Genomic DNA, 24,691 nt, shown 5'->3' with positions numbered 1-24,691 from the left:
TTGATATTTTGTTTTATTTTCTCTCAAGATATTTTCTAATTTCTCTTGTGATTTCTTCTTTGACTAATTAGTTTAAGACCAATTACTGTTTAATTTCCACATATTTGTGGATTTTCTAATATCTGTCTGCTATTGATTTCTAATTTTAATATATTGCCTAGAGAGATACTTTGTATAGTTTTAACATTTTAAAATGTATTAAGACTGTTTCATGGCCTAATATATCCCAGAGAATGTTCCTTGTGTACTTGAGATATGTCTGTATTCGACTTATTAGTGGGTAGTATGTTCTGTTTATGTGTGGTAAATCCAGATGATCTGTGGTGGTGTTCAAGTCTTTTATTTCCTTATTTATATTCCATCTTACTGTTCTGTCTGTAATCGATAGTAGAGTATTGAAACCTCCAACTATTATTATACAGCTGTCTATTTCTCCCTCAATTCTGTCAATACTTGCTTTTATATACTTAGGAGCTCTGGTGTTTTGGTGTATATATGTTTATAATTGTTATGTGTACTTGATGAATTGACCTTTATTTCATTATGTAACGTTCTTGTCTTTGTGATAGATTTTGACATGAGTCTTTTTTGTCTAATATTAGCCATCCCTGCTCTCTTTTAGTTACTATTTGAATAGATTATCTTTTTTCATCCTTTTATCATCAACTAATGTGTGCTTAGGTCTTAAGTGAATCCCTTCCATTATAGGCAGTATATAGTTGGATCTTCTCGGCTTTTAATCTATTCTGCAAAGCTGTATATTTTATGTGGGAGCTAAATCCATTTGCATATAAAGGAATCACTGATAGGGAAGGACTTATTTACCTCTGCCGTTTTGTTGTTTGTTTTCTGTTAATATCACAGCTTTTTGTTGTTGTTCCTCATTTTCTCCCAAACTGCCTTTGTCTTTAGTTAATTTTTCTAATAGCGCCATGTTTGATTCCCTTCTCATTTCTTTTTGTGTATTCTACATATTTTTTTTTCATCATGGGGCTTGTGTAAAACAACATCCTAACATTATAATAACCTGTTTTTAAATATAATTTACTGTGTGTGTGTGTGTGTGTGTGTGTGTGTGTGTGTGTACTGGGGATCAAATCCAGGGCCTTACACATGCCAGACAAGAGTTCTTCCACTGAGCTGCATTCCCAGTCCTATTTTAAACTGATAACTTCCATCACATTCAAAGCTTCTACTCTACAGCTCTGCCCCCTTTTTGTTTCTGATATCACAAATTACATCTTTATATACTGTATACCCACTAGCATCAATTTATAATTTTTTATGCTTTTCTATTTTAAATCCTGTAACAGAATAAAAAGTGGAGTTATGAACAAATTATAATCATGTGGGTTTTTATGTTTGTCTATGTATTTACCTTTATTTTGTATGTCTTTGGGTTCGTCTAACATCCTTTCCTTAACCTTAAAGGACTCCCTTTAACATCTCTTATAGGACAGATCTAGTGGTAATGAAATATCTTCAATTTTTCTTTATTTATGCCTTAAGTTTCTTTCTTATTTTGTCTATTTATTAGTACTAGGGATTGAATCCAGGGGCAGTCTACCCCTGCACCATATCCCCAGTCCTTATTTTTTGTGACAGGGCCTCTCTAAGTTATCCATGCTGGCCTCAAACTTGCCATTTTCCTGCCTTAGCCTCTCCAATAGATGGGACTACTGGCAAGCACCACTATGCCCAGCTTCTCCCTCATTTTTGAAGGACAGTTTTACAAGATGCAGAATTCTTGGTTGACAAGACTCCCATGCTCTATTTTTATTACTTGAAATATATCATCCAGTTGCTTCTGGCCTGGAAGGTTTCTGCTGAGCTGATGTCCTGGGAGGCAGAAGGACACCCCTTTACTACTGAAATGCTATACACTTGGAGGTGGGGGTGGGGAATTGGATTAACCATTGCTTGATTTTTTTTTCCTACCCACCTGCATATTATTCCTCTCAGGTAGAAACGGTTGCATCAAACCCATTACCATCTCTGTTTTATGCTTTTCTATTGTGATAGCAGAATCCTCCAACCTTAGATTCACTGTGGATCAGGTGGACTGTAATGTTGCATGATGTGAACGTTCATTGCCTATATATAAAAGATTGTAGAGATGCTAGAGAAGTCCTAAGAGGAAGGATTGCCTGTTGTGGTTGCGAAAACACCTGAGCTCCTGTAGAGTCCAGGTCTCAAGTTGGCTAATTTTGGTACTATTAGCGATAGACATGTCACAGGATTACCTGCTTTGTTTCAAGGAAGCTCAATAATAGAAGTACAGGTTTCCCAAAACTTGGAGGTGATAATTTGTAAAATAATTTATCAGAAGATTCTTTTAAAACATTCCTGCTGTTTTAAAGAAGGGTTTGAACTACAGAGCTTGAAGAATAGCTAGAAGAGGGTTTGGGCCTGTGCTCTTACAAAGCCTGGAGTCCTGGACCTGAAGATTTTTCTCATAGTCTAACTGAAGTTAAGAATGCAAGGATGGAGGACCCAAGGGCAGCTGGATTTCCCTGATTTGATAAGGGAGCAAGGGTGGGGCTTTAGGAGAAACATTCACGAATGTTTTATTATGATGACCTGTTTGAACGGCATTGAGTTGTCAGTAAAGAGATTGGGATTTGGTCTCCGACATGTGAGAATCTGTTGTGAGTGAGGGAATTCAAAGCTTCTTGTTTGAGAGTCGGGAGAGGAAAGAGAGGATTCCCAGCCCTTTAGATTTGCAGGAAGAGTAGTTTATTTGAAATTCTCTTTGTTTTCTGCTCTTTGAGCAAGAAGTTAAGAAGTGTTTTGGCTGAGGTAGCATGGAAATTGAGTGAGTTCCCAAGATCGCGTCTGTGTGAGACCAGCAGAAGTTAGGAGGTCAGTAAGCATTGGGGGTCCTCATGGAAGTCAACCAGTGTAGTTATGTGTAGCTATTCCAAGCTGCCCTCTCTGAAGAACAAGTCAGGAGGAAATAGGTCAAAGAGGTGTGAGTTCTCGAGGCAGGGATCAGGTCCATCTAATAGTTTCTATTTAATTCATTGAGTTGAACTAGCAGTTCATGTTTTATGTAGATCGTAATTCTATGAGTTGAGGAAAATGGCACAGAGAGACCAAGATGCCGCCTGTCTGGTGAGTTGCAGAGCCAGAATTCCAGCTCAGATCTCCTGATCTGAGCAAGTGTCAATTTTTGTAAAAAACAAAACATGTACCCATGTGCTCCTCCGGCCACTGTACTGGCCGGATCTTTTCTACATGGAGCATCTAGTAGCTTTTATTGTTCAGAGTTTTCATTCCTTGGCTTTTATTTTCTGATCTTTCCTAATTATTGCTATTTGTTTTTATCAAGGAAGGAAGAAAACCATGAGATAGATAAAGCTAGTTAAGGGTTTCTTGAGAATATAATATTCAGAATCAAATCAGAGGATTCAAATATAAAAATTTCAGTCTAACCATATTAGAGACGAATTCAGGATGAAATTATCTTCTAGCAACCAATTTTCCTTTTTCAAACCCTTTAAAGGAAAACCTCATAAGTCAATCCCATGGCATAAATGGCATTATAAGGAATATCATAGACTTAATTTACGGAAAGGGAGAAGAACTAGAACTGGCCTTGTGCCTATTAGGTGTTAGGTTCCTCTGTGACCTTTTTATATATTACCCTTTTTCATCTTTACAAGTAGTTGTTATCTTTTTTATAAGTGAGAAAAATAGGTCCAAATGACTGGCCACCTATAATCACACAGTAAGTAGCAAGCCATTCATGGATCTAAAGTGAATATTTTCTGTCCCCAAAGCTGTCTATTATAATATGATGATTTCTGGATGAAATACTAGGATTTTTTTTTTTTTAATGAGACATTTTTTTTGTTGTTTGACACTGTAAATTGAACCTGGGCACTTTGCCATTAAGCTACATCCCTAGCACCCACCCACCCCCTGCCTTTTTTTTTTTATCTTTTGAGACAGCATCTCCCTGATTTGGCCAGATTGGACTCAAACTTATGAACTTCCTATCCTGCCTCAGCCTCTCAAGTCGCTGGTGTTACAGGTGTGCATCACAGCACCCAATGAAATACTAGGATTGAATATATCCTAAGAGTTTTCATGTTGAACCTCAAGTTGTCCTTGGACCTTGTGAAGTTTTTACCATATGAAGTGAATATCTTATATTCATTTTTTTCAGGTTTTGCTGTTACCACTCAACATAATCACATTGAATAATAAATGGAAAATGTTAGAACATTGATAAGCTAATATCCTGATGATTAGACTCAGTGGGGCACAGCTAGGCAGGAGATGGGTTTGGCCTTACTGGTACATGGTTAGATGATTGCAGTCTTTGAACACCACCTTCATTGATTTCATTGTGCTAAGGATCCTGGGTGGAAATCTTAAACTTGTCTACCTTTGGATTTGATTATCAACAGGTCTAAAAAGGCTGGAGTGAGCCACTTGCACAGGTAATGGGAGTCCCAAGAGGAAACTTACCAAAAGAGCAGGAGCAATCTGACATCAAGCCCAGGTTCCCAAGAAGGTACAATGCTGGAGGTGAGCCATAGTTCGAGGTATATCCTGACCTAGCTACCTTGAAGGTAGGTAGACTCCCTGGGGAAGGAAGGGCTGTGGGTATGAACCAAAAGTTATGTCAAGAGACAATGGAATACTGAAGTTCAAAAAGTTTTCCTTCTTCAGAACCTAGAAAGAACTTTCTCACCTCACCAGAGTAGGAGCTTATATTGAGGCACATATTCTTAGGATTCTTAGAAAAACCTGGGGAAGAAGGATTTTCCTTGAGGTGGGACTTACTATATTTGCATAGCCATTGAGATTTAGATATTTTTATGAAACAATTTCATTTGTCCTCATTAAGGCTGGGAAAGTTTCCTTTCTGCTACATCTTAAAATAGGCAAATGGACAGTATTTTCAAGATGACCAGGAAAGTAGAGCTGGGGATATAGCTCAGTTGGTAGAGTGCTTACCTCACATGCAAAAGGCCATGGGTTCAATCCCCAGCTCTACCACACAAAAAAAAAAAAGTGACCAAGAAAGTAATAGTTTACTTCTTTATTAAGGAAAGAATTTAGTCCCACACAGCCCATGATCTGTACCCCAGCCCTCACTGCCCCCACTGTTTCTCTGATCTCATGTCAACTCCAGCACCTTCTGGCAGCCTCACCTCACATTCATGCCTCAGGGCCTTTGCACTTTCCTTTTTTCTTGATATGAATGATGTTTCTCCCACCCAACCCCTGGCCTGTTCTCTTCAAATGTCCTTGCAGCTTGCTGCCATGCTTCCTTCAGGTATCTGTTGAAGTGTCACCTCATCTGTGAGGTCTTCCCTGACCTTATGGAAAAGAGCAACAACTGCTCCCACTAATCTGCTTCATTTTTCTCCAAAGAACTTTGTACTGTCTAACAAACCATATATTTACTTATTTATTCATAGAGTCTATCCACATTAGAATGGGAGCCTGTAAGTGCAGGAACTCTGTTCATTCACTAATATGCCCCCAGCAACCAAAATATTGTCACACCTACACATTAAATAAATTTGATTTATGAGTGGCCTTTGTTTTCCATTTTCTTTCATCACTAATTAATTGGACATTCACTGAGCCCTATTGGGTAGCAGAGAACCAAAGATAAAAACGGTAGTCCCTGCCCTTGATAAGGTCACACTGTGAGGAGGAAGGCAGATAAGCAACACTCACTTTAAATGCAGTATGTGTGTGTGTTGGGCGGGGGGGTTAGTCAGCTTTTCATCTCTGTGACCAAAACCCTGACAAGAACAACTTTGAAGAGGAAAAGTTCATTGGGCTCATGGTCAGAGGTTCAGTCCATGGTCAGCTGACTCCATTGCCCTGGGCCCAAGGAGATAGACCATCATCACAGCAGAAGGACGTTGCAAAGGAAAGCTGCTCACCTCATGGTGGTCAGGAAGCAGAGAGAGAAAAGGGGAAGGGGCCTCAGGGAAGAGGAATCCTTCCAGAGCACACCCCCAGCAACCCACCCCCTCTAGCCGTGCCCTACCTGCCTACAGTTACCAACTAGTCAGGCCACTTAAACTAGGATGGACTGATGAGCTTACAGTCTCACGAGCCAATCTTTTCACCTCTGAATATTCCTGCATTCGCACAGGAGCTTTGGGGGGACACCTTATACATATATATATCCTAACTATAACACTGTTAAGAGGCACAGCTGGAGGAAATGAGGGAAAGCTTCATGGAAGAGGTGGTATCAAGCTGGGTCATGACGGGCAAGCATAATTATGATTTGTTAACACTTGCTGAGTGCTCACTATTTGCTGTGTCTCTGCTAAGCAGCTTAAAAATGCATCATTTAATGCAGTTTTCCAGTTTTATAACCAAGGTCCTAGAGCTACTACTTGGAGCTGAGATTCAAACCTGTTTTTATCTGATTCTTGATCTCTTCTTTAACTATATGTTGGGCAGCCAAGAAGGGAAGACTCTGAGCAAAAGAAACAATATCCCAAGTATTAAAATTTCATGAAGTATTTGCAGGGAACTGTAGGGATTCTAGGAAATATGGAAACAGAAGAGGTAGGAGGGAACACATACCTCTTATAGGTAGTCTTATAGGCCATATGCTGTGGTCTGACATGATTTGAGTGTGTGCCCCAAGGATTTGTGTCTCAGGAGAATGATCCCCAATGTGCTAATGTAAGAGATAGTAGGACCTTAAGAGGTGGGAACTAGTGGGAAGTAATTAAGTCATGGGAGTTGGTTACTGCCCTAGAAAGGGATTCACGTATTTCTTGCAGGACCTAAGATAGGTCTTATGAAAGTAAGTTATAAAAAGAGGAAGATTTACCCAGTTTCTGGCTTCCATCTTGCCATGTGATCTCACTTTCCTTTGCTCCTGCTATGTGCCATCATGATGTGATGATACAGACAAGGAGGTCCTTTCACCTCCAAAACTATCAACTAAATAAACCTCTTTTCTTTATAAAGTACCCAGCCTCTGGTATTTTATTGTAACAAAAGAAAATGGATTAATACAGCACAAGTTTTTCGTTCCTGTGCTTCCTTCCTCCTCCCAGAGTACTTGTTCTCACTACTCTTCGATCTGAAGAAAGAATTCCATTATTCAAGCAGGTGATTCACTATTAGGTTGAAGTGGTCCATACAGGTGGGAATAGGACAATAACTGTGAGAATGAAAGAGAGATGACAGAAAAGATCTTCAGAGATAGGATTACTAGAACCTGATCCCCACATGGCTGTTGGAGAGGTAAGAGGCTTGGCCTGACTGAGTGAGGGAACAGAAGTGCTTGTAACTAGAGCAGAACATGAAGAAAAAGACAATGGGAGCCAGAGACGAACAGTGAGTTTGATGTGAAGGGCCTGTGGCTCATTGAGAGAGGAGATAACCAGTGCTGAGCTTGATGTCAAAGGTGAGATCTCAGGGAAGAGTCAGAGGTGACAAACAGCAGTCACAGAATTTAAGATATTGCCCAGGAGAATCCAGAGGTACACAGCAATAGACCAGGGTCAGACCCTTAGGAGCCCCAACATGTGAGAACACCAGCTGTGGGTTTTAGGAATCTTCTTGGCACTAACAACTGTGAACTGGCATTGTATTGTTTTCAGATGATCTGTTGTGAAATCATTATTGGATAAAAATATTATCTAAACCTTTAAGGGAATTTTTTGGTAATTTTCTTAGTTTAAAAACAAAAGTCATCTGAGGTAAGCATGGTGACATAGGCTTGTAATCTCAGCTTCTTGGGAGGATAAGACAGGAAAATTGCCAAGTTCAAGGAGTCTGGGCAATTTAGAGAGAGCCTGTCTGAAAATAAAAAATAAAAAATTCTAAGGATGTAGTTCAATTGATGATTGCCCTCGAGTTCAATCCCCAGTACCACACCCACAAAATTATCTAAAAACATGAGCTTTCCTCCTTGAAGCGTTTTCTTCTATTGATGCTTGAGCAAAATGGCAGAGTTAGAAATCTCTTAAGTCGGCGCTGGGGTTGTAGCTCAGTGGTGGATCTCTTGCCTTGCATGTGTACGTCACTGAGTTTGATCCTCAGCACCATATAAAAACAAAATAAAGGCATTGTGTCCATCTACAATTAAAATATATATATATTTGAGCTCAACCTTCTCCCAAGCACAAAGTCCCCACCAAGTACTAAGTGTCCAGGTGAAACCCAGCTAGGGACCCCACCATTGCCCCTGCAGGAGTCTTCCATGTCAGAAGGCACCCAGCACCAAGCTTTCTGTCAGTGAGGATCTGGGTTGTTGCCTTTTTCCAGATGTTCACAAATGGCAAATCTATACACAAGAGAAGGTGGGAAACAGGCCTGAGGTAAGACAGAGAGCTCCAGATACTTCCTATCATTGTCCCCCTCTTTGTTCAGCAGAGTCTCAGATTCTGTTTGGGAAGGCAGTACAGAAGAATATGTTTGTCCCAGACAAATCCTGGGGCACATTTATAACGAGAAGAGGAAAGAACATTCTTCATGGCTATCTGCTTTGCATCCTCCTACTCAGGGACTTGTCCAGATCATGTCAGTGGATGAATGGGAAAAAGAATAGAAATAGCAAGAGAGGTGCTTTGAGGGCATCATGTGACCCTGAATCCTACTCCCTTTCTGCCACTTATGGACACTATGACCTAGGGCAAGAGTCATTTCACCTCCCTGAGCCCCAGTTTCTTCCTCCCTGAGAAGGATGAAGGTCACGGGAATAAAGGTGCCCAGCAGGATGCCCAGCACACAGTAGATGCCCAATAGAGCTATCTCACTGATTATTTTCCAATGCCATTATGTTTTCCACCTGTTTGTTTATAATGGCACTGGACTTGGTAATGTGTGACTTTGTGTTTCCTTTACTATATGTGTTAGTTAGCTTTTTATTTCTTTGACCAAAATAACTTACAAGAACAGCTTAGAGGAGGGAAAGTTTATTTTGGCTCACAGTTTCAGAGATTAGGGTCTGTGGTCTGCTAACTCTATTGCTCTGGGTCCACAGTGAGGCAGAGCATCGTGGTGGACGGATGGGGTAGAGGAATGCTGCTCAACTCAGGATGGCCAGGAAGCACAGAGAGGAAAGGGAAAAGCGGCCCCCTGGCACCCACCTCTTCGAGCCATGTCCTACCTGTCTGTTACCCCTCAGCCTGTTCAAGCCAGGATGGACTAATTAGGCTACAACTTTCATAATCTAATCATCCCACTTCCATACATTCCTGCATGAACACAGAAGCTTTGGGAGTTCAACTCATAACTAAATCATAACACCATGGTTAGCAATAGTATATCACGTCCCTAAGCTCTGCGATTTGACTAGACCTAGCCACAAATGCCAACTCTACCAGCTTAACTCTGACTTAGCATAAGCCATTTCCTGTTTAATTCCTGTGGGAATGAGGAAGGCATCCACCTTATAGAAATGTTAAAAGAAGATGTAGCTGGGTGTAGTAGCTACATCTTATTTTCTTTTTAAGATGGCTCAGCATGCTGAGGCAAGAGGATCGCAAGTTCAGGGTCAGCCTCAGAAATTTAATGAGGCTCTAAACAATTTAGCAAGACCCTGTCTCAAAATAAAAAATAAAAAGGGGGGCTGGGGTTATGGCTCAGCAGTAGAGCACTCACCTTGCACATGCAAGGCCCTGGGTTCAATCCTCAGCACCACATAAAAATAAATAAATAAACAAAGTTATTTTAAAGGGGGGGGAGTGGCTGGGGATATAGCTCAGTGGTAAAGCACCCCTGGGTTCAATTCCTAGTATCAAAGATGGGGCAGCAGTGAATGGGCAGATAAGATGTCATGCATGGGAGCTGCCTGGTATATGGTCAACACTTAAATAACATGTTGTTTGTCTTGGTGAACATGGCTACCCTGAAAGGGCACATTCTCATATACTTACTTCAAATTGAGCGCTCCCCATTGACTTAATAATTCTCAACATTGTCTTTAAAAAAGTCCTTTGAATGTCTCTAATGTTTTTTTTTTAAGAGAAAGAGAGGGAGAGAGAGATATTTTTTTAATACTTATTTTTTAGTTTTCGGCGGATACAACATCTTTGTTTGTACGTGGTGCTGAGGATCGAACCCAGGCTGCACGCATGCCAGGCAAGCACACTACCGCTTGAGCCACATCCCCAGCCCTCTAATGTCTTTTTTTTAAAAAAAATATTTTTAGTTGTATGGACACATACTTTTTATTTATTTATTTTTATGTGGTGCTGAGGATCAAACCCAGTGCTTCATACATGCTAGGCAAGCGCTCTACCACTGAGCTACAACCCCACCCAGCCCCTCTAATGTTTTTTTTTTTTTAAAGCAAAAATAAAAACCACCAACTTTATTTTTTCTTCTTCTTCAACTTCTTTTTTCTTCTTTTTTGGTGGAGGGAGGTACCCAGGATTGAACTCAGGGGCACTCAACCACTGAGCCACATCCCTAGCCCTATTTTGTATTATATTAGAGACAGGATCTCTCTGAGTTGCTTAGCGCCTCGCTAAATTGCTGAGGTTGGCTTTGAACTCTGAGATCCTCCTGCCTCCGCCTCCCGAGCAGCTGGGATTACAGGCATGCCCCACCATACCTGGTCTTATTTTTTCAAGAAAGAGAAAGTTTGGTGGGGAATAACTTATTCAGAGTCAAATCTGCTGATTCAAGAAGGCAGTGAATCAAGATAATTACCTGTGGGGTCAAAACCAATGTTCCTTGTAACCCATGAAGATATAGTTGGAAAATAGAACCTGCTCGTGGTTAAAACAGTTTAAAAAAGTAAAGTGGAAAAATATCCCTACCACATAGTGGAATTCAGGTTTCCACTCACATAGCTCTGTAGGGCTCCTTTTAAAAGCAAGTGGCTGCTGGGGAAGTAGCTCAGTGGCTGAATACTTGCCTAGCATGCATGAGGCCCTGGGTTCCATCCCCAGCACCTGCAAAAAAACAGGGAGAAGCCTGGTGTGCACACTGCTCTGCACTTCCCACTCAAAGTCCTGAGGGTATGAAGCCCTCTTGAAGGTTCGCACCCTGCAGAGAGGTACAGGGTACCCAAGGCAGGTTTTGGGACTTCCCAGATTCTTAAACACTATGGTAGCATTGCCTCAGCTCCTGACTATAAAATTTCTATTTTCTGCCTCTCTTTTAAACCACTTTGTACTCACTTCTACTGCTAGCTCTAATAATTGGGCTTCCTTTGGAAAGAAAAGAAAAGGGCAAAAAAAGAATGAACTTTTCACAGTACAAGGGTAACTGCAAAAATGACAACTCAGTGCAAACAACAAAACCAAGCTAAGCCTGCCTGGATGCCTGTGGTCAAGTGGGTTTGCTCAGGAGCTCTGGGACTCATGACCTGGCCTTGGCCTCGGAGCTCAGGCAATCAGATCTGGACACAGATAACATGGACAGAAATGTGACATCTGACAGGACCAAGGGCTCTGCTGGATTGAATTCTGGAATATTTGCAAAGTTAAGCCTTACTTTTAAAAAAAGTTCAAATCTCTACTTTATTTTAGCTGTCAGTTCAGTTACTCATGAGTCTCTGGGATGTACATTATAACATCAAGTGATTTCCATCATTTTAAAGATTCTGACTCCTTTCTCCCAAATACTATGGCACTTTGAGAAATTTAGCATCTAAGCTATATCATACCAAAGAATACCACAAGCATTTCCTGACTGTCAGATCATTTCCCCCTGGTATTTGCTTTAAAAATATATATATATTCAGAGTTTGAAAGTGAGTACATTTACTTTCCCCAGACCTGTGGCATGCCCTGGGGATCAGAGTGAGACAGCATGGTTCTGCAGCTTGCAGAGATCTCTGGCTGGGAAACCATACAACAATTGGGCATCTTAACAACAACAACAACCAAAAAAAAAAAAAAACAGACAACTTATCCAAGACCCAGAATTCAAGGGGTCCTCCAGATTTAAAGGTAAAATCTCTCCAGGGCAGCTGCCAAATGCATTTGAAAGGATATGTTTAGAAGAAGGGGTGTTGGCTCCAAAGGAAAGTGACAATCACTCTTTTTTTCCTGCATGATTTATTACATTAGAACTCAATCACCTTAAGATATATAGAACCCCACCCTCATGTCTCAACTACTTCAAAATTAGATGGCACACTTATAAATATCTCACAGATCAAAAGCACAAGAAAAGTAAATAAAAGGGCTTTGAACTTAAGTGATAATAAAAGCTCAAAATATCAAAAAGTACTGGACAAAAAGTACTCAGATGAACACTTATGACTTAAAATATTTGTATGAGAAAAAAGCTAGATTAATAAAGTATTTTAAAATTAGGTAGTAGGAAGGAAAAAAAATAAGACTAGGAACATAAATATGTGAAATAGAAAAGAAGTAATACAGCTAAATGTTGATAAAAATCTAACAAATCTAATCAAGGAAAAAAAACAAGAAAAAATATCAATGGAAAGGGATCTATTAAAACTACCCTACAGATACTAAAAATGTATTAAGGTAATATTACAACTATATAATTACAATTATATAGCTTATATAACTTGTCTATTTTAGAGGATAGAAACCTCTGCTTGTTTACATGATCCATGTGAGTGATATGTTTTTTCCCATCCTGTCACCTTCAGTCTGGATGGTTTTGCCTATAGGGTGAGTCTCTTGGAGACAGCATATTGTTGGGTCTTGTTTTTTAATCCAATCTGCCAGTTTAAGTCTTTTGATTGATTAGTTTAGGTCACTAACATTCAGGGTTATTATTGAAACATGGTTAATATTCCCGGTCATTTTGCTTTATTTTTGGTTTCTCCTTTGATTGGCTTTTCTTTTAGTGTAGTTCCTCCCTTTGCTGATTTTCACTTTTTTTTTTTTCATTTCATTTTCATGGAATATTTTGTTGAGAATATTGTGAAGTGTAGGCTTTCTGGTTGTGAATTCTTCTAATTTTTGTTTATCTTGAAAAGTTTTTATTTCAACTTCAAATCTGAAGCTTAATTTTGCTGGCTATAGGATTCTTGGTTGGCATACATTTTCTTTCAGAGCTTGGTGTATGTTATTCCAGGACCTCCTAGCTTTGAGGGTCTGGGATGAGAAATCAGCTGAGATCCGAGCTGGTTTCCCCCATATATAATCTGATATTTTTCTTATGCAGCCTTTAAAATTCTATCCTTATGCTGTATGCTAGGTATTTTCATTATAATGTGACTTGATGTGGGTATGTTGTAATTTTGCACTTGTGGGGTCCTTTAAGAGACCCCAGGGTTTAGGCTTAGGTGGGCTCCACCTAAGGGTCAAAACCACTGAATGCTAATTGGTCTGGAGATTTTAAATCAGTGCACCTGTGAGCTGGTACTTACTGGTCCACTGAAGGACTTTACCCCAGGGCTCCCCTAAGTGTCACTCATGTGGTGAAGGAGCCAATTCTTAGTCCCCTGTGTCATCTGCAGACCCCATGTTTCCTGGTCTCAGTATCAGTCTCCAAACAATTTCTCCCAACCCCACCGGATTTGTCTCTCCTAGCTGGTCCTGCAAACAGTTGTATTGGAGGGGTAGAGGAAGACAGAAGGCCAGGTAGGTTTTTCGCAACCAGTTGTCCCTTGATTAAACCTCTCTACATGTTTGATTTTCTTCTGGTCACTTAAGCACACTCTATGTCTTGCAGTATGTGTTTACTGGGCCTGTATTTGGGGCCAAACTCAGGTTTGCCAGGAATTGGCTTCCTTCGATGCTAGTGCCACACTGCAGCTTCAAGATGGTTCCTTCCTTTGTCTTCCACATGCCCCTGGAGAGATGGTGGCTTTGTCCCCACACTCAGATATTGTGTGGCTTTTCTTTCAGGTTTTTTGGCACTGTCCTTGGTCTCTAAGTGCTCCATACCCAGATACACCTTGGGCCTCCCAAAAATGCGTGTTCCTTTAATTCCCTTATCCCTCTATGATGCTCACAGAGGGACCACTCTGGCTGGAGCTTCTAGCCCAGCTGTGGTAGTGGCTGTGCCACTGGGAATTTTTCCTTATTTTTATTATATACAACCTCCTGTGTCCCCGATCTGCTTTGGATGTCCAGTTTTAGGTTCCAGTAAAGAAACCCCCACACACACTTTTTTGTTCACCCACCTTGTGGAGAAGCTGCCTGTCTGGTTTCTTTGTTTTATGCCACAGAGCAGCCAGAAACTCGACCCCCTCTATTCTGCCAACTTCCCAGATGACAATCACTCTTTTAATAGTTCTAGAAATCAGAACTGTTAAAAGTCAGTTAGCTTCACTGCTCTTCTGCATTCTCTTTGTCCACTTTCTGAAATTGTATTTTCTAACTTCCCAACACATTTCCTTTTCCTCCAATTAACTGTATTTTTACCATTGTTCAGAACTAAATGGTTTATAGAACCCTTGCCCCCACTATTAATGCTAATACAATCATAACCACTTGGATGATATAGCTGACACCTGCTATTTGCTCTAAAGCTAGAGCTAGTTCATGGTTATTGTTTTCACTGCTGATAATTGCTGAATCCGCCACTTCTGTTTATTGGTGGCAATTAATGTTGAAGAAGTCATAGTAGCATGTGGGTGTTTACTTTAACAATATTTACCATTGTTGTTTGCAACAGTTGTTAATATTGTTTATTTTGCCTCCGTTCTGTGAGATACTAAGAACCTACAGGGACACTAAAAGTTCACAGGTTAGAGATTCTTCTGCAGAACTGAACATTCCTTCACATTACTCCTATTCAAATAAGGGTGGAGTCAAAAAGTCCAAACCATCAATAAGGACCTAAGGAGAAACAACCAGAGAGGGAACTTAGGTCCCATCACTTGGCATCTTCTCATACATCAAAAACAGAAGCCCCAGATCAAATAAGAAAACTACACATAAAGGACATGTACAAAAAAAAAAAGGAGAGGAATCCACTTCAATTGATGTGCAACACCAAGACCCCTAAAAACATGAGAAAAAAAGGTGAGCGAATCTCCCCACCCCCAAGTCCACAATCCCCCAACAAAGGAACCCACTGATAGTGAGGTAGAGGAAAACCCAGAGAAAGATTATAAAAACTGACTATCAAAATGTTCAGTGAACTAAAAGAAGATGTAAGGAAGGAATTAAGACAGCAATTACAGGAGATGAAAGACCATTTTAATAAAGAAATAGAAATAGTATAAAAAAAGAACTCCTAGAAATGAAAGACAAGATCAATCAAATTACAAATTCACTTGAAGCCATAGTAACAGATAGTGTATAAAATAGAAATTCAGCCCTTGAAGACAGAAATTTAGACATTGAAGACAGGCTATTTGATCTTGAATACACAGAAGGCAGTAAAGGGAAAAAGTATAGAATATGAACAGAATATACAAGAACTCTGGGACAATTTTAAAAGACCAAACCTGAAAATCATTGGCCTGAAGACAACATGGAGATACAAATTAAAAGTATAAAGAACATTTTCAATGAGAGAGTTACAAAAAACTTCTCCCATATCAGAAACAAGATAAATATCCACACACAGTGGACTTATCAGACCCCAAATAGACCCAGACAAATGAAAAGCTCACATATTATAATCAAAAGGCATGGGGCTGGGGTTGTGGCTCAGTGGTAGCGCACTTGCCTAGCATGCATAAGGCACTGGGTTCAATTCTCAGCACCACATACAAATAAATAAAATAAAGGTCCATTAAAAATTTTTTTTTTAAAAATCAAAAGACATATCATAATCAAAATGCCTAACAGAGAAAACAAGAAAATAATATTAGCAGCTGCAAGAAACAGGTCACATTTAGAGGCAAACCAATAAGGCTCACTTTTGATTCTTCTACCCAGATCCTAAAGATAAGGAGGGCCTCAAATGAGATATTTCAAATGCTAAAAGAAAACAATGTCAGCCAAGGGTAATATACCCAGCAAAATTCAGTTTCAAATTTGAGGAAAAAGTAAAAACATTCCGTAACAAGAATAAACCAGAAGAATTCATGAATACCAAACCAGAACTACAAAGAATACTCAAAGATAAACTTGACACAGAGAAACTAAAAAGCAATTCCCAAAGCCCACAAACAGAGGAAGTCAATAGAAGAATAATCCATTAAATGAGGATCAAGACAGGATAAAGTAGTGAATAACCCAAATGGTAGGAAACTACAATCATGTATACATACTAAGGCTGAATGTTAAGGTTCCCAACTCTCCAATTAAAAGACACAGGTTAGTAGAATGGATCAAAAACCAAAATCTACTATGTACTGCTTGTAAGTCACTTATCTTATAGGCAAAGACACCCACAGGCTGAAAGTAAAAGTATGGCAAAAAATATTCCAGGCATATGGTCCAACAGAACAAGCAGGAATAACAATTCTCATATCTGACAAAGCAGATTTCAAGCAAAAATTAAAAGAGAAAAAGAAGGTTATTACATCCTAGTACAGGCAATAGTCCCATAAGAAGATATAACCATAGTAAACATTTATGCCCCAAAGGTCAATGCACCTAATACATGGAAAAGATACTCCATGACATTAAATACCACACAGACCCCAGCACATTAATACTGGGGGATTTCAATATACCCTTATCACCAATAGACAGGTCGTCAAAACAAAATATCAACAAAGCTATCTCCAACCTAAATAACAACATAATCAGGTGGACCTAATAGACATGTACAGAATATTCCACCTCAAAATAGCTACATTTGCCTTCTCAGCTATGCATGGAACTTTGTCCAAAATAGATCACTTTCTAGGCCACAGAACAAATATTAGCAAATATTCAAAAACTGATATAATCCCATGTGCCTCTTATGGCACCAGGGAGAGCCCCCTCTCACTGCCCCCCACCCTTTTACTATAACAGCCCAACCCTGATTCTCAAGTCTTACATGTCCAGCACCTTCCTGGGTGGAAGACCCAGGGAATGGACTAACCTCCCTTCTGGGGCACCTCAGCACCTCTGGCCCCAAAAGTTGGTTCCATTGATACAAGTTCACTCAAATACTGGTACTACTGTTAGCACAAAAAGACCAGGCTGAATGCAAACTTCACAGATCAGCCAAAGGCCTTTATTTGGAAATGGAGTCATGGTTCTGATGGACCCACTCTCCTCGTGGAAAATGAGCCACTGGCCAAAGGGCAAGTCTGTGCTTATATAGGTTATACTGAGAGGTAACCTAATTATTGCCAGAGCATGTCTAATGGAGGGTCCAGGGTCAGCCATTAGTGGGCCAGATGGAGGGTCTGAGGTCAGCAGTCAGTGGGCCAGATGGAGGGTCTGGTATCCATGGTCAGTATTTATCTCTTTCCCTCTGGGGTCTCATTGTACTGTCACTGAGAAAGGACTTATTTTGGGAAGGGTCAGTACTTTGAATTCTTCCCAGAGTCTGCCAGTGGATATTTCCTCCCCAGGGCTTGTCTTGTCACCAGGTAAGAGTGTATGGGGAAAGGATCAACACTATCAATGTATGGCTTTCTTTTTCACTCCCCTTTCCCAGGCCTCACTATTTTAGGGTTTGTCATTTTCCATATCTAATAGCTACCACTTGCCCAAGCCACTGGTGAAGACCAAAAAAAATTATAGTTCATGATACACCACAGAGCAATACTACATAGAACTGTGGTGAGAGTGTTTCAGATTTTGAGACCCAACCATTTATGCCTGCCCAGGATCATTTTGCTAAGTGATTGTCGACGGAGTGGGTAGAATCCACATCAGTTTCTTAAGCCTTTCAGAAATCCACTCCCTGTCCCTTTCTCCATCACCACTTGTAGTGAGTTTAAAGGATTTCAGAGCTAACCAAAAAATAAAAAGTAAAATCTGACCAAAAGGGAGCAATAGCACATAAGCTTTATTTGAGCAATACTTTGACAGGATGGCATTCACATCACAGTCACTCACAGCATAAAGTCATAGAGAGGCTACAGCCAGGAATCATGGGGAGGAGGAGGATTGAAGAGGGGTCTTACATGTCTAGGTGACGTTTCCCTGCAGCACAATGGGAAAGTATCTGAATCAGCTTCCTAAAGGGTGACTGCAGCTAGGGACTTGCATACTACAGGGTTTATCTTGTCTGTGGCTAGCAGATGTAGGGTGCACTTTCATGGACTATGCAAAGCAGAAGACTCTAAATGGCTAAATATATACTTATTTAAGCTGTGTAAAATTTGAATTTGGTACCACTGGGCTTTTTGAATGAACTGATTCCATATTGCTCTGAAGAAGTAAACAATATAGAGCCAGTATACAGAAGTCATCTTTGGGCTGGGGGTGTAGAGCGATTGCCTAGCATGTACAAGGCCCTGGGTTCAATTCACAGCACCAAAAAAAAAAAAGAAGCAGCAGCTATTTTTGACTTAGCCTGGTCAAGAAACAGAAGACACAAATTAACAGCATCAGGAAGGAGAAAAGGAAAATCGTTATTTTATAGATATAAAAAGGATAAAAAGGGTTATAACCTTATGCTAATAAAATTGATAAATTCTTTGTAAAACATTAACTACCAAAGTTAATTTAAGAAGAAATCATCAGGTGCAGTTGTGTATACCTGTAATCTCAGATACTCAGGATGCTGAGGCAGGAGAATAACAAGTTCAAGGCCCTCCTCAGCAATTTAACAAGATCCTGTCTCAAAATAAAAAATAAAAAGGACTGGGGATATAGTTGAGTGGTAAATCACCTCTGCATTCAGTCCTCAGTACCAAAAAATAAAAAATAAATTTAAAAATGTATATATTTTTAGGTATTAACAACAAACATTTGGAAATTGAAATTTTAAAATTATATCAAAATTATGAAAATTTTTAAATAATTTTCACAAAAGATGTTTAAGTTGTGCATTTTAAAAGAGACCATTGGTGGGAGAAATTAATGACCTAAATAAATTGAGAGAGATGTTTTGATCATGTTCCAGAAGACTCAATATTGTTAAGATATCAACTCTCCCAAACTTATCCAAAAATTTACTATAATACTGGCTTGGAGATGTAGCTCAATGGAAGAGTGTGTGCCTAGCATCCCCAGCACCACTAAATTAATTAATTATTAATTAATTCCACAATACCAATCAAAATTCCAAAAGATTTTTAAATAAAATTTGACAGGCTGATTTTAAAATTTGTATTGAAATGCAAAAAGCCTAGAATAACCAAAATACTTTGAAAAATAATTTTAAAAGTTGTAATAAACTACATTATTTGGAGACTTATTATAAAGTTACCTGTAACTGAAGCAATGTAGTATTGGCATAAAGACAAATAGATCAGTGGAGCAGAATAGAATTCAGATAAGATTCACATCACACACAGCATTTGCCAAAGATGCTAAGTCATTTCAACACAAAGGATAATATATATATATATATATATTTGGGGAGGTGTACTAAAGATTGAACCCTAGTGTTCCACTGAGTACATCTCCAGTTCTTTTTTAATTTTTATTTGAGACAGGTTCTCACTTAGTTGCCCACACTGGCCTCAAATTTGTGATCCTCCTGAGTCTGAGTGAGCCTCCATGAGTTGCTGGAATTACAAGCATATACTATCACATTCAGCAAAAGGATCATCTTTATTAGAAGTAATCTTATAAGAAATAAGTGTTAACAAGAACTCTTTACAACTCAATATTCAAAATATTAAGCCTCTGACCTTAGCTCATACCCCAAACAAAAAATAATTCTTAATGAATCATAAAATGTCTAGGAGAAAATCTAAATCACCTTGATTTTGGCAAAGATTTCTAAATAAGACACAAAAACATACTTGTAAGGCGGGGAATCAATGAAGTGGATTTCTTCAAAATTAAAAGCAATTTGCTCTTCAAAAAATAATGTAGGTTTTCAGTCATCCTATAAGAAGCCTGGAAGTTATTAACCCAACTTCACAATAAGAAAAAAATGAAACATAAAAACTAGCTCTTCCTAGATCCATCAGAGATTTGAGGTCACAGGGAAAACTGCAGCCACAAAACTGAGGAAAAAGAGGCAGAATCAAAAAAATCAGAGCCTACTGAATAGAAGCCCAGGGGTAGAAAACTCCAGGGGAACAGTACTGGGGTAGAAGCCCCTAAACTGTAATTGACAATTTGCTGTAGGCAACTTGTGGACAAGTTTGAGAGTTAAAAGCACCCAGGGGAGCTACTTTTATGGAGTCCCACACACTTTTTGTTTTATCTCTAGAAACCCTACCAAGTTCTCACTGTAAGGATCAGAGAAAAATCCCTCTGGTGGGGAGAGGAGAATAACCCAGAGAATTCTGGTGTTTTTTGTTGTTGTTTATTTGTTCCTGAGATTGAACCCAGGAGTACTTTACAACTGAGCTACATCCCTAGTCCTTTCTATTTTTTTTTTTTTTTAATTTTGAAACAGGGCCTTGCTAAGTTGTTGAGAGTCTTCAAAGTTTTAACAAGGCTGGCCTTCAACAACTTCTAGCCACAGCCTCATGGGTTGCTGAGATTATAGGCTTGTTTCCCCAAGTGAGGTTCAGAGCATTCTGTTCTTAACAAGCCGTACCCACACAGGAAATGTTTTGCCAGAGCCTAACTGACCAGGGGAGGAAAGTCCCCAACTCCACACTCGTCTACACTTTCCTGCCCACCTAAGGAAGGAAAAACCAGGTGAGAAATACTTGTGATGGTCACAGCCCAGGAGTTCATTAAAAGACTGAAACTCAATCACAGGACTGTAGACTGCTATCCCACCTTCCACCTCATCAATAAGGGCTTCTGTACAATAATGGGAATACAAATGAAAGAATGGAACATCTCAGGCCTAATTTAACAAGTTTCTAGGTGGGTGTGGTGGTGCACGCCTGCAATCCCAAGAACTAGGGAAGTTGAGGCAAGAGGATTGCAAGTTCAAGATCAGCCTCAGCAATTTAGCAAGACCCCATCTCAACATAAAATAAAAAGGGCTGGGGATGTAGCTTACTGGTAGCACACCCTTAACTCCTCCTGGGGATTTAAAACGCACGCACGCATGCACGTGCACGCAAGAGCACGCACAAAGTTTCTATGGAAACCCAAAGACAACAGGGGAGACAAAAAATAAAAAAGTCATAAAAATAAATTTTACCTTCTGACACCTACAGCCATAGTAAACAGAAAATAGTTTAATTCTTAGTGAGACAAGCATAAAGCCTCACATAAAGGTCTATTTACTTCAATCTCTTTTACTTGGGTTTAAACAAATAAAAAAGAAATTATAAGGCCTACTTAGAGCAAACACTTGAAATTTCAACAGACCGAGCAAGCATCAGAAAAAGACTCAGATATGGAAGAGATATTTGAAATAACAGAGAATTCAAAACAACCATGACTAATACACTGATTTTAAAAGCTATCATTTTTAAAAGTGTATAACATGCAAGAACAGATAGGTAATAAAAGCAGAGAGATGGAAACGAGGAAAAAAAAACAAAATGAAGTTTGAGAAATTAAAAGATACTTATTGTCTTTCATTCAATATAGAAATAAAGAATACCTTTAATGGTCTCAACAATAGATGGGACATAGCCAAGGAAAGAATTAGTCAGCTTAAAGAAATGTTAATAAAACTTACAAAACTGAGATAGAAAGAGAAAAAAGGATTTAAAAAAACAGAAATTCAAGAACTGTGGGACAAATACAAAAGGTAAAACATGTATAATGAAACTCAAAGAGAAAAAAAGATGAAGAAAGAAAAGAAATACTTGAAGAAATAACTGAAAAATTTTCAAAATTAATGACAGACACTAAACCACAGATCCAGAAAGCTCAGGGACCACCAAGGAGTATAAATATCCTAAAATCTACACCAAACTGCAGAAATCAAAGACAAAGGGAAAATCTTAAAAGAGATTAAAAACGAAACAAAACAAACTACCTTGCTATCTATAGAGGAATAGGAATAGGAGTTATATCAAACTTCTCTGCAGAAACTGCAAACAAGAACAGAGTGGAGTGAAACATCTAACATGTTAAAAGAAAAATATCATCAACTTAGAATTCTGTAGCCAGCAAATTGTCCTTCAAAAGTGAAGGAGATGCTGGTATATCTGTGTTCCCAGCTTGTTTGGAAGGCTGAGGCAGGTGGATTGTAAGTTTGAAGCCAGCCATGGTAACTTGGGTAGATCTTGTCTCAAAATAGGGGCATCCAGGGTGTGGCAGGGGGATGTTGTAGTTCAGTGGTACAGTGACCCTAGATTAAAACCTCAGTATTGAGAGAAAAAAATTAAAAAGGCAAAATAAAAACTTCCTTGGACAAACAAAAAAATTGAAAGTATTTGTCATTACTATATCTTCCTTGCAAGAAATTTGTCAGAAGTAAAAACAAAACAAAAAATTCTGATATAAGTCAGAAACTAAGCTCTATGAAAAGAAAGAGTGTGTATACTAGAGAAGCAATATGTGAAAGTAAAATAAAATTTTAACTTTGGGGGGAGGAGTACTGGGGATTGAACCCAGTGTACTGTATCACTAAGCCACATTCCCAGCCTTTTTATTTTTATTTCTTTAGTTTAAGACAGGGTCTCCATAAGTTGCTTCGGGTATGGTCTTAAACTTTTAGTCCTCCTGCCTAAGCCTCCTGAGTTACTGGGATTATAGACATGTGCCACCACACTTATCTTAAATATTTTATTCTTCACTGGAGTAACAGGTAACAGATTGTTCCTATTAATAGTGATTAAAGCTTATGGATACATAAAATGAGTGACAGAATATAATATGTACAAGGGAGGAATTGAGAATACCTTCTTATAGGTTACCCTGAATTGATCTAGTATTATTTGCTTTAACACCACACTTATAAATAACACATGGGACAAAGAAGATGTCTCAAGTGACCTCTTAAAATATTTTCAATTAAACTACAATGAGAATCCAACTTAACAAACTGTGTGGGATCCAGCAAAAGCAATATTGGAAGGAAATTTAAAGCATTGAATGTGTATGTAAGGCAATAAAGAATATCTAAAATCAGTAATCTAAGCTTCCACGTTAGAGAGCTAGAGAAAGAAAAGTAAATTAAATCCAAAGTAAGCAGAAAAAATACAGGAAAAAATTAAAACTAAAACTGAAATTGAAAATAGGCCATCAAGAGAAAAAAATCAACAAAACTAAAAACTGGTTCTTAGGAAGATTAATGAATTGATAAACTTCTAGCTAAATTAAGAAAAAGAAAGAGAAGACACTGATAATTAATATTAAAAGTGAAAGAGGGACTGAAGGATATCAAATTGATAACTCCCCCAAGACAATATGTAGCCTGGGAGGAGAGAGGGAGAGAGAAGCCAGAACTTTGACCCTTCCAACTAATTATCTCCCAATGACAGAACAAGTCCTGAAAGGGAGATAGCCATCAATCCAAGCTAGCAGTCCCCAGGAGAAGCAATCTTTCCCAAATAAATTCACTTCCAGTGACAGTGAAACTACACATCAGTCTGTCCCTGTGTCAATATAATGACCCCAGAAGGCCAGATGAGCACTGGACTCTGAACCCTGAACTCTCCATCCCTGCCCTGTTAAAAAACACTTGTCTAATTGATATATTCAGTAATCACTGTGTCTAGTAGAAATAAGTTCCAGATGTTTGCAACCTGTTGCCCACATCCTGTTAAAATCTTCAAGGACTAAGACACCCATCAATGTAACCTATATAAACCTATTCCTCTCCTGTATTCAGGGCCATTTTCTACCCAGAAAGTGTGCCCCTGTGATGCCTGACTCTGCTGATGAATAAAAGGCATAGCTGATCCATGAAGTCTGCTCCTGTCCCAGTTATTTATACTTTCATTATGGTGCCAAAACCATTTTGGTTATTTTTGTTTACAGGGACCATCATTTCTAATTCCAGACATTAAAAGGATGATAAAGGAATATTCTGAACAACTCTATGCCCACAAGTGTTACAACCTAGATGAAATAGGACAATTCCTTAAAAAGACACAATCTATCAAAACTCACACAGGAGGATTATGTAATCCAAATAGCCTCTACCTAAAGGAAACTAAAGCAATAGTTGATAACCCTCCAAAATGGAGAACACTAAGACGCAGATAAGTTCACTGGTGAATTCTGCCAGGTGTTAAGGATAAATTACACCAATTCTCTTACAACCTCTTCCAGGAAGTGGAAGCAGAAAGAATACGTCCTAACTCATTTTATGAGAATGACATTTACCCTAATACCAAAATCAAAAACAAGAATGGAAAACTACACACTCATATCTCTAATGCACAAAGATGCAAAAGTCCTCAACAAAACATTAATAAATTAAATTCAACAATGTATAAAAACAATTATATACCATAACCAAGTAGGACTGATTCCAGATAGGCAAGGCTGGTTCAACACTTGAAAATCAGTGAATGCAATCATCACAGAGGCTAAAAATGAGAAATGTGATCATATCAGTAGTTGCAGAAAGAAGCATTTGACAAAAATCTAAGATCCATTCATGATCAAACAAAACTCTCAGAAAGCCAGGTAGAAGGGGAGTTCTTCAATTTCGATAGAAAACGTTACAAAATCCTGCAGCTAACATTATACATAATGGTGAGACATTAGATGCTTTTCCCCTAAGATCAGGAACCAGGTAAGAAGGTTCCTTCTTATCACTACTATTTGACATTGTATTGGAAATTCTAGTCTACACAATAAGACAAGAAAAAGAAATAACTCTTTGGACAGGGCTCATAGGGTTGGGACACAGGAGAAGGAAATTTGTGAATCTGAAGAAATATCAATGAAAAGAAAAAAGAAAGGAGGATGACCAA

At 38.9% G+C, this 24,691-nt stretch overlaps 1 protein-coding gene across 1 annotated transcript in view; it reads left to right on the top strand.

The window, feature by feature from the left end:
• The window catches only part of Iws1 (interacts with SUPT6H, CTD assembly factor 1), a 47,825-nt gene extending 42,271 nt beyond the window's left edge, over positions 1–5,554 (top strand). The window contains exon 14 of the mRNA XM_048812143.1: positions 4,416–5,554. Within this exon, the coding sequence (XP_048668100.1) occupies positions 4,416–4,421 (6 nt within the window). The 3' untranslated portion in view covers positions 4,422–5,554. The remainder of the gene's footprint in view (positions 1–4,415) is intronic.
• The last annotated feature ends 19,137 nt before the right edge of the window (positions 5,555–24,691 follow it).

This window comes from Marmota marmota, unplaced genomic scaffold (genome assembly GCF_001458135.2).
Source record: "Marmota marmota marmota unplaced genomic scaffold, marMar, whole genome shotgun sequence".
NCBI classification, from domain to species: Eukaryota; Metazoa; Chordata; class Mammalia; order Rodentia; family Sciuridae; genus Marmota; species Marmota marmota.
This window is presented reverse-complemented; position numbering and strand designations above follow the sequence as displayed.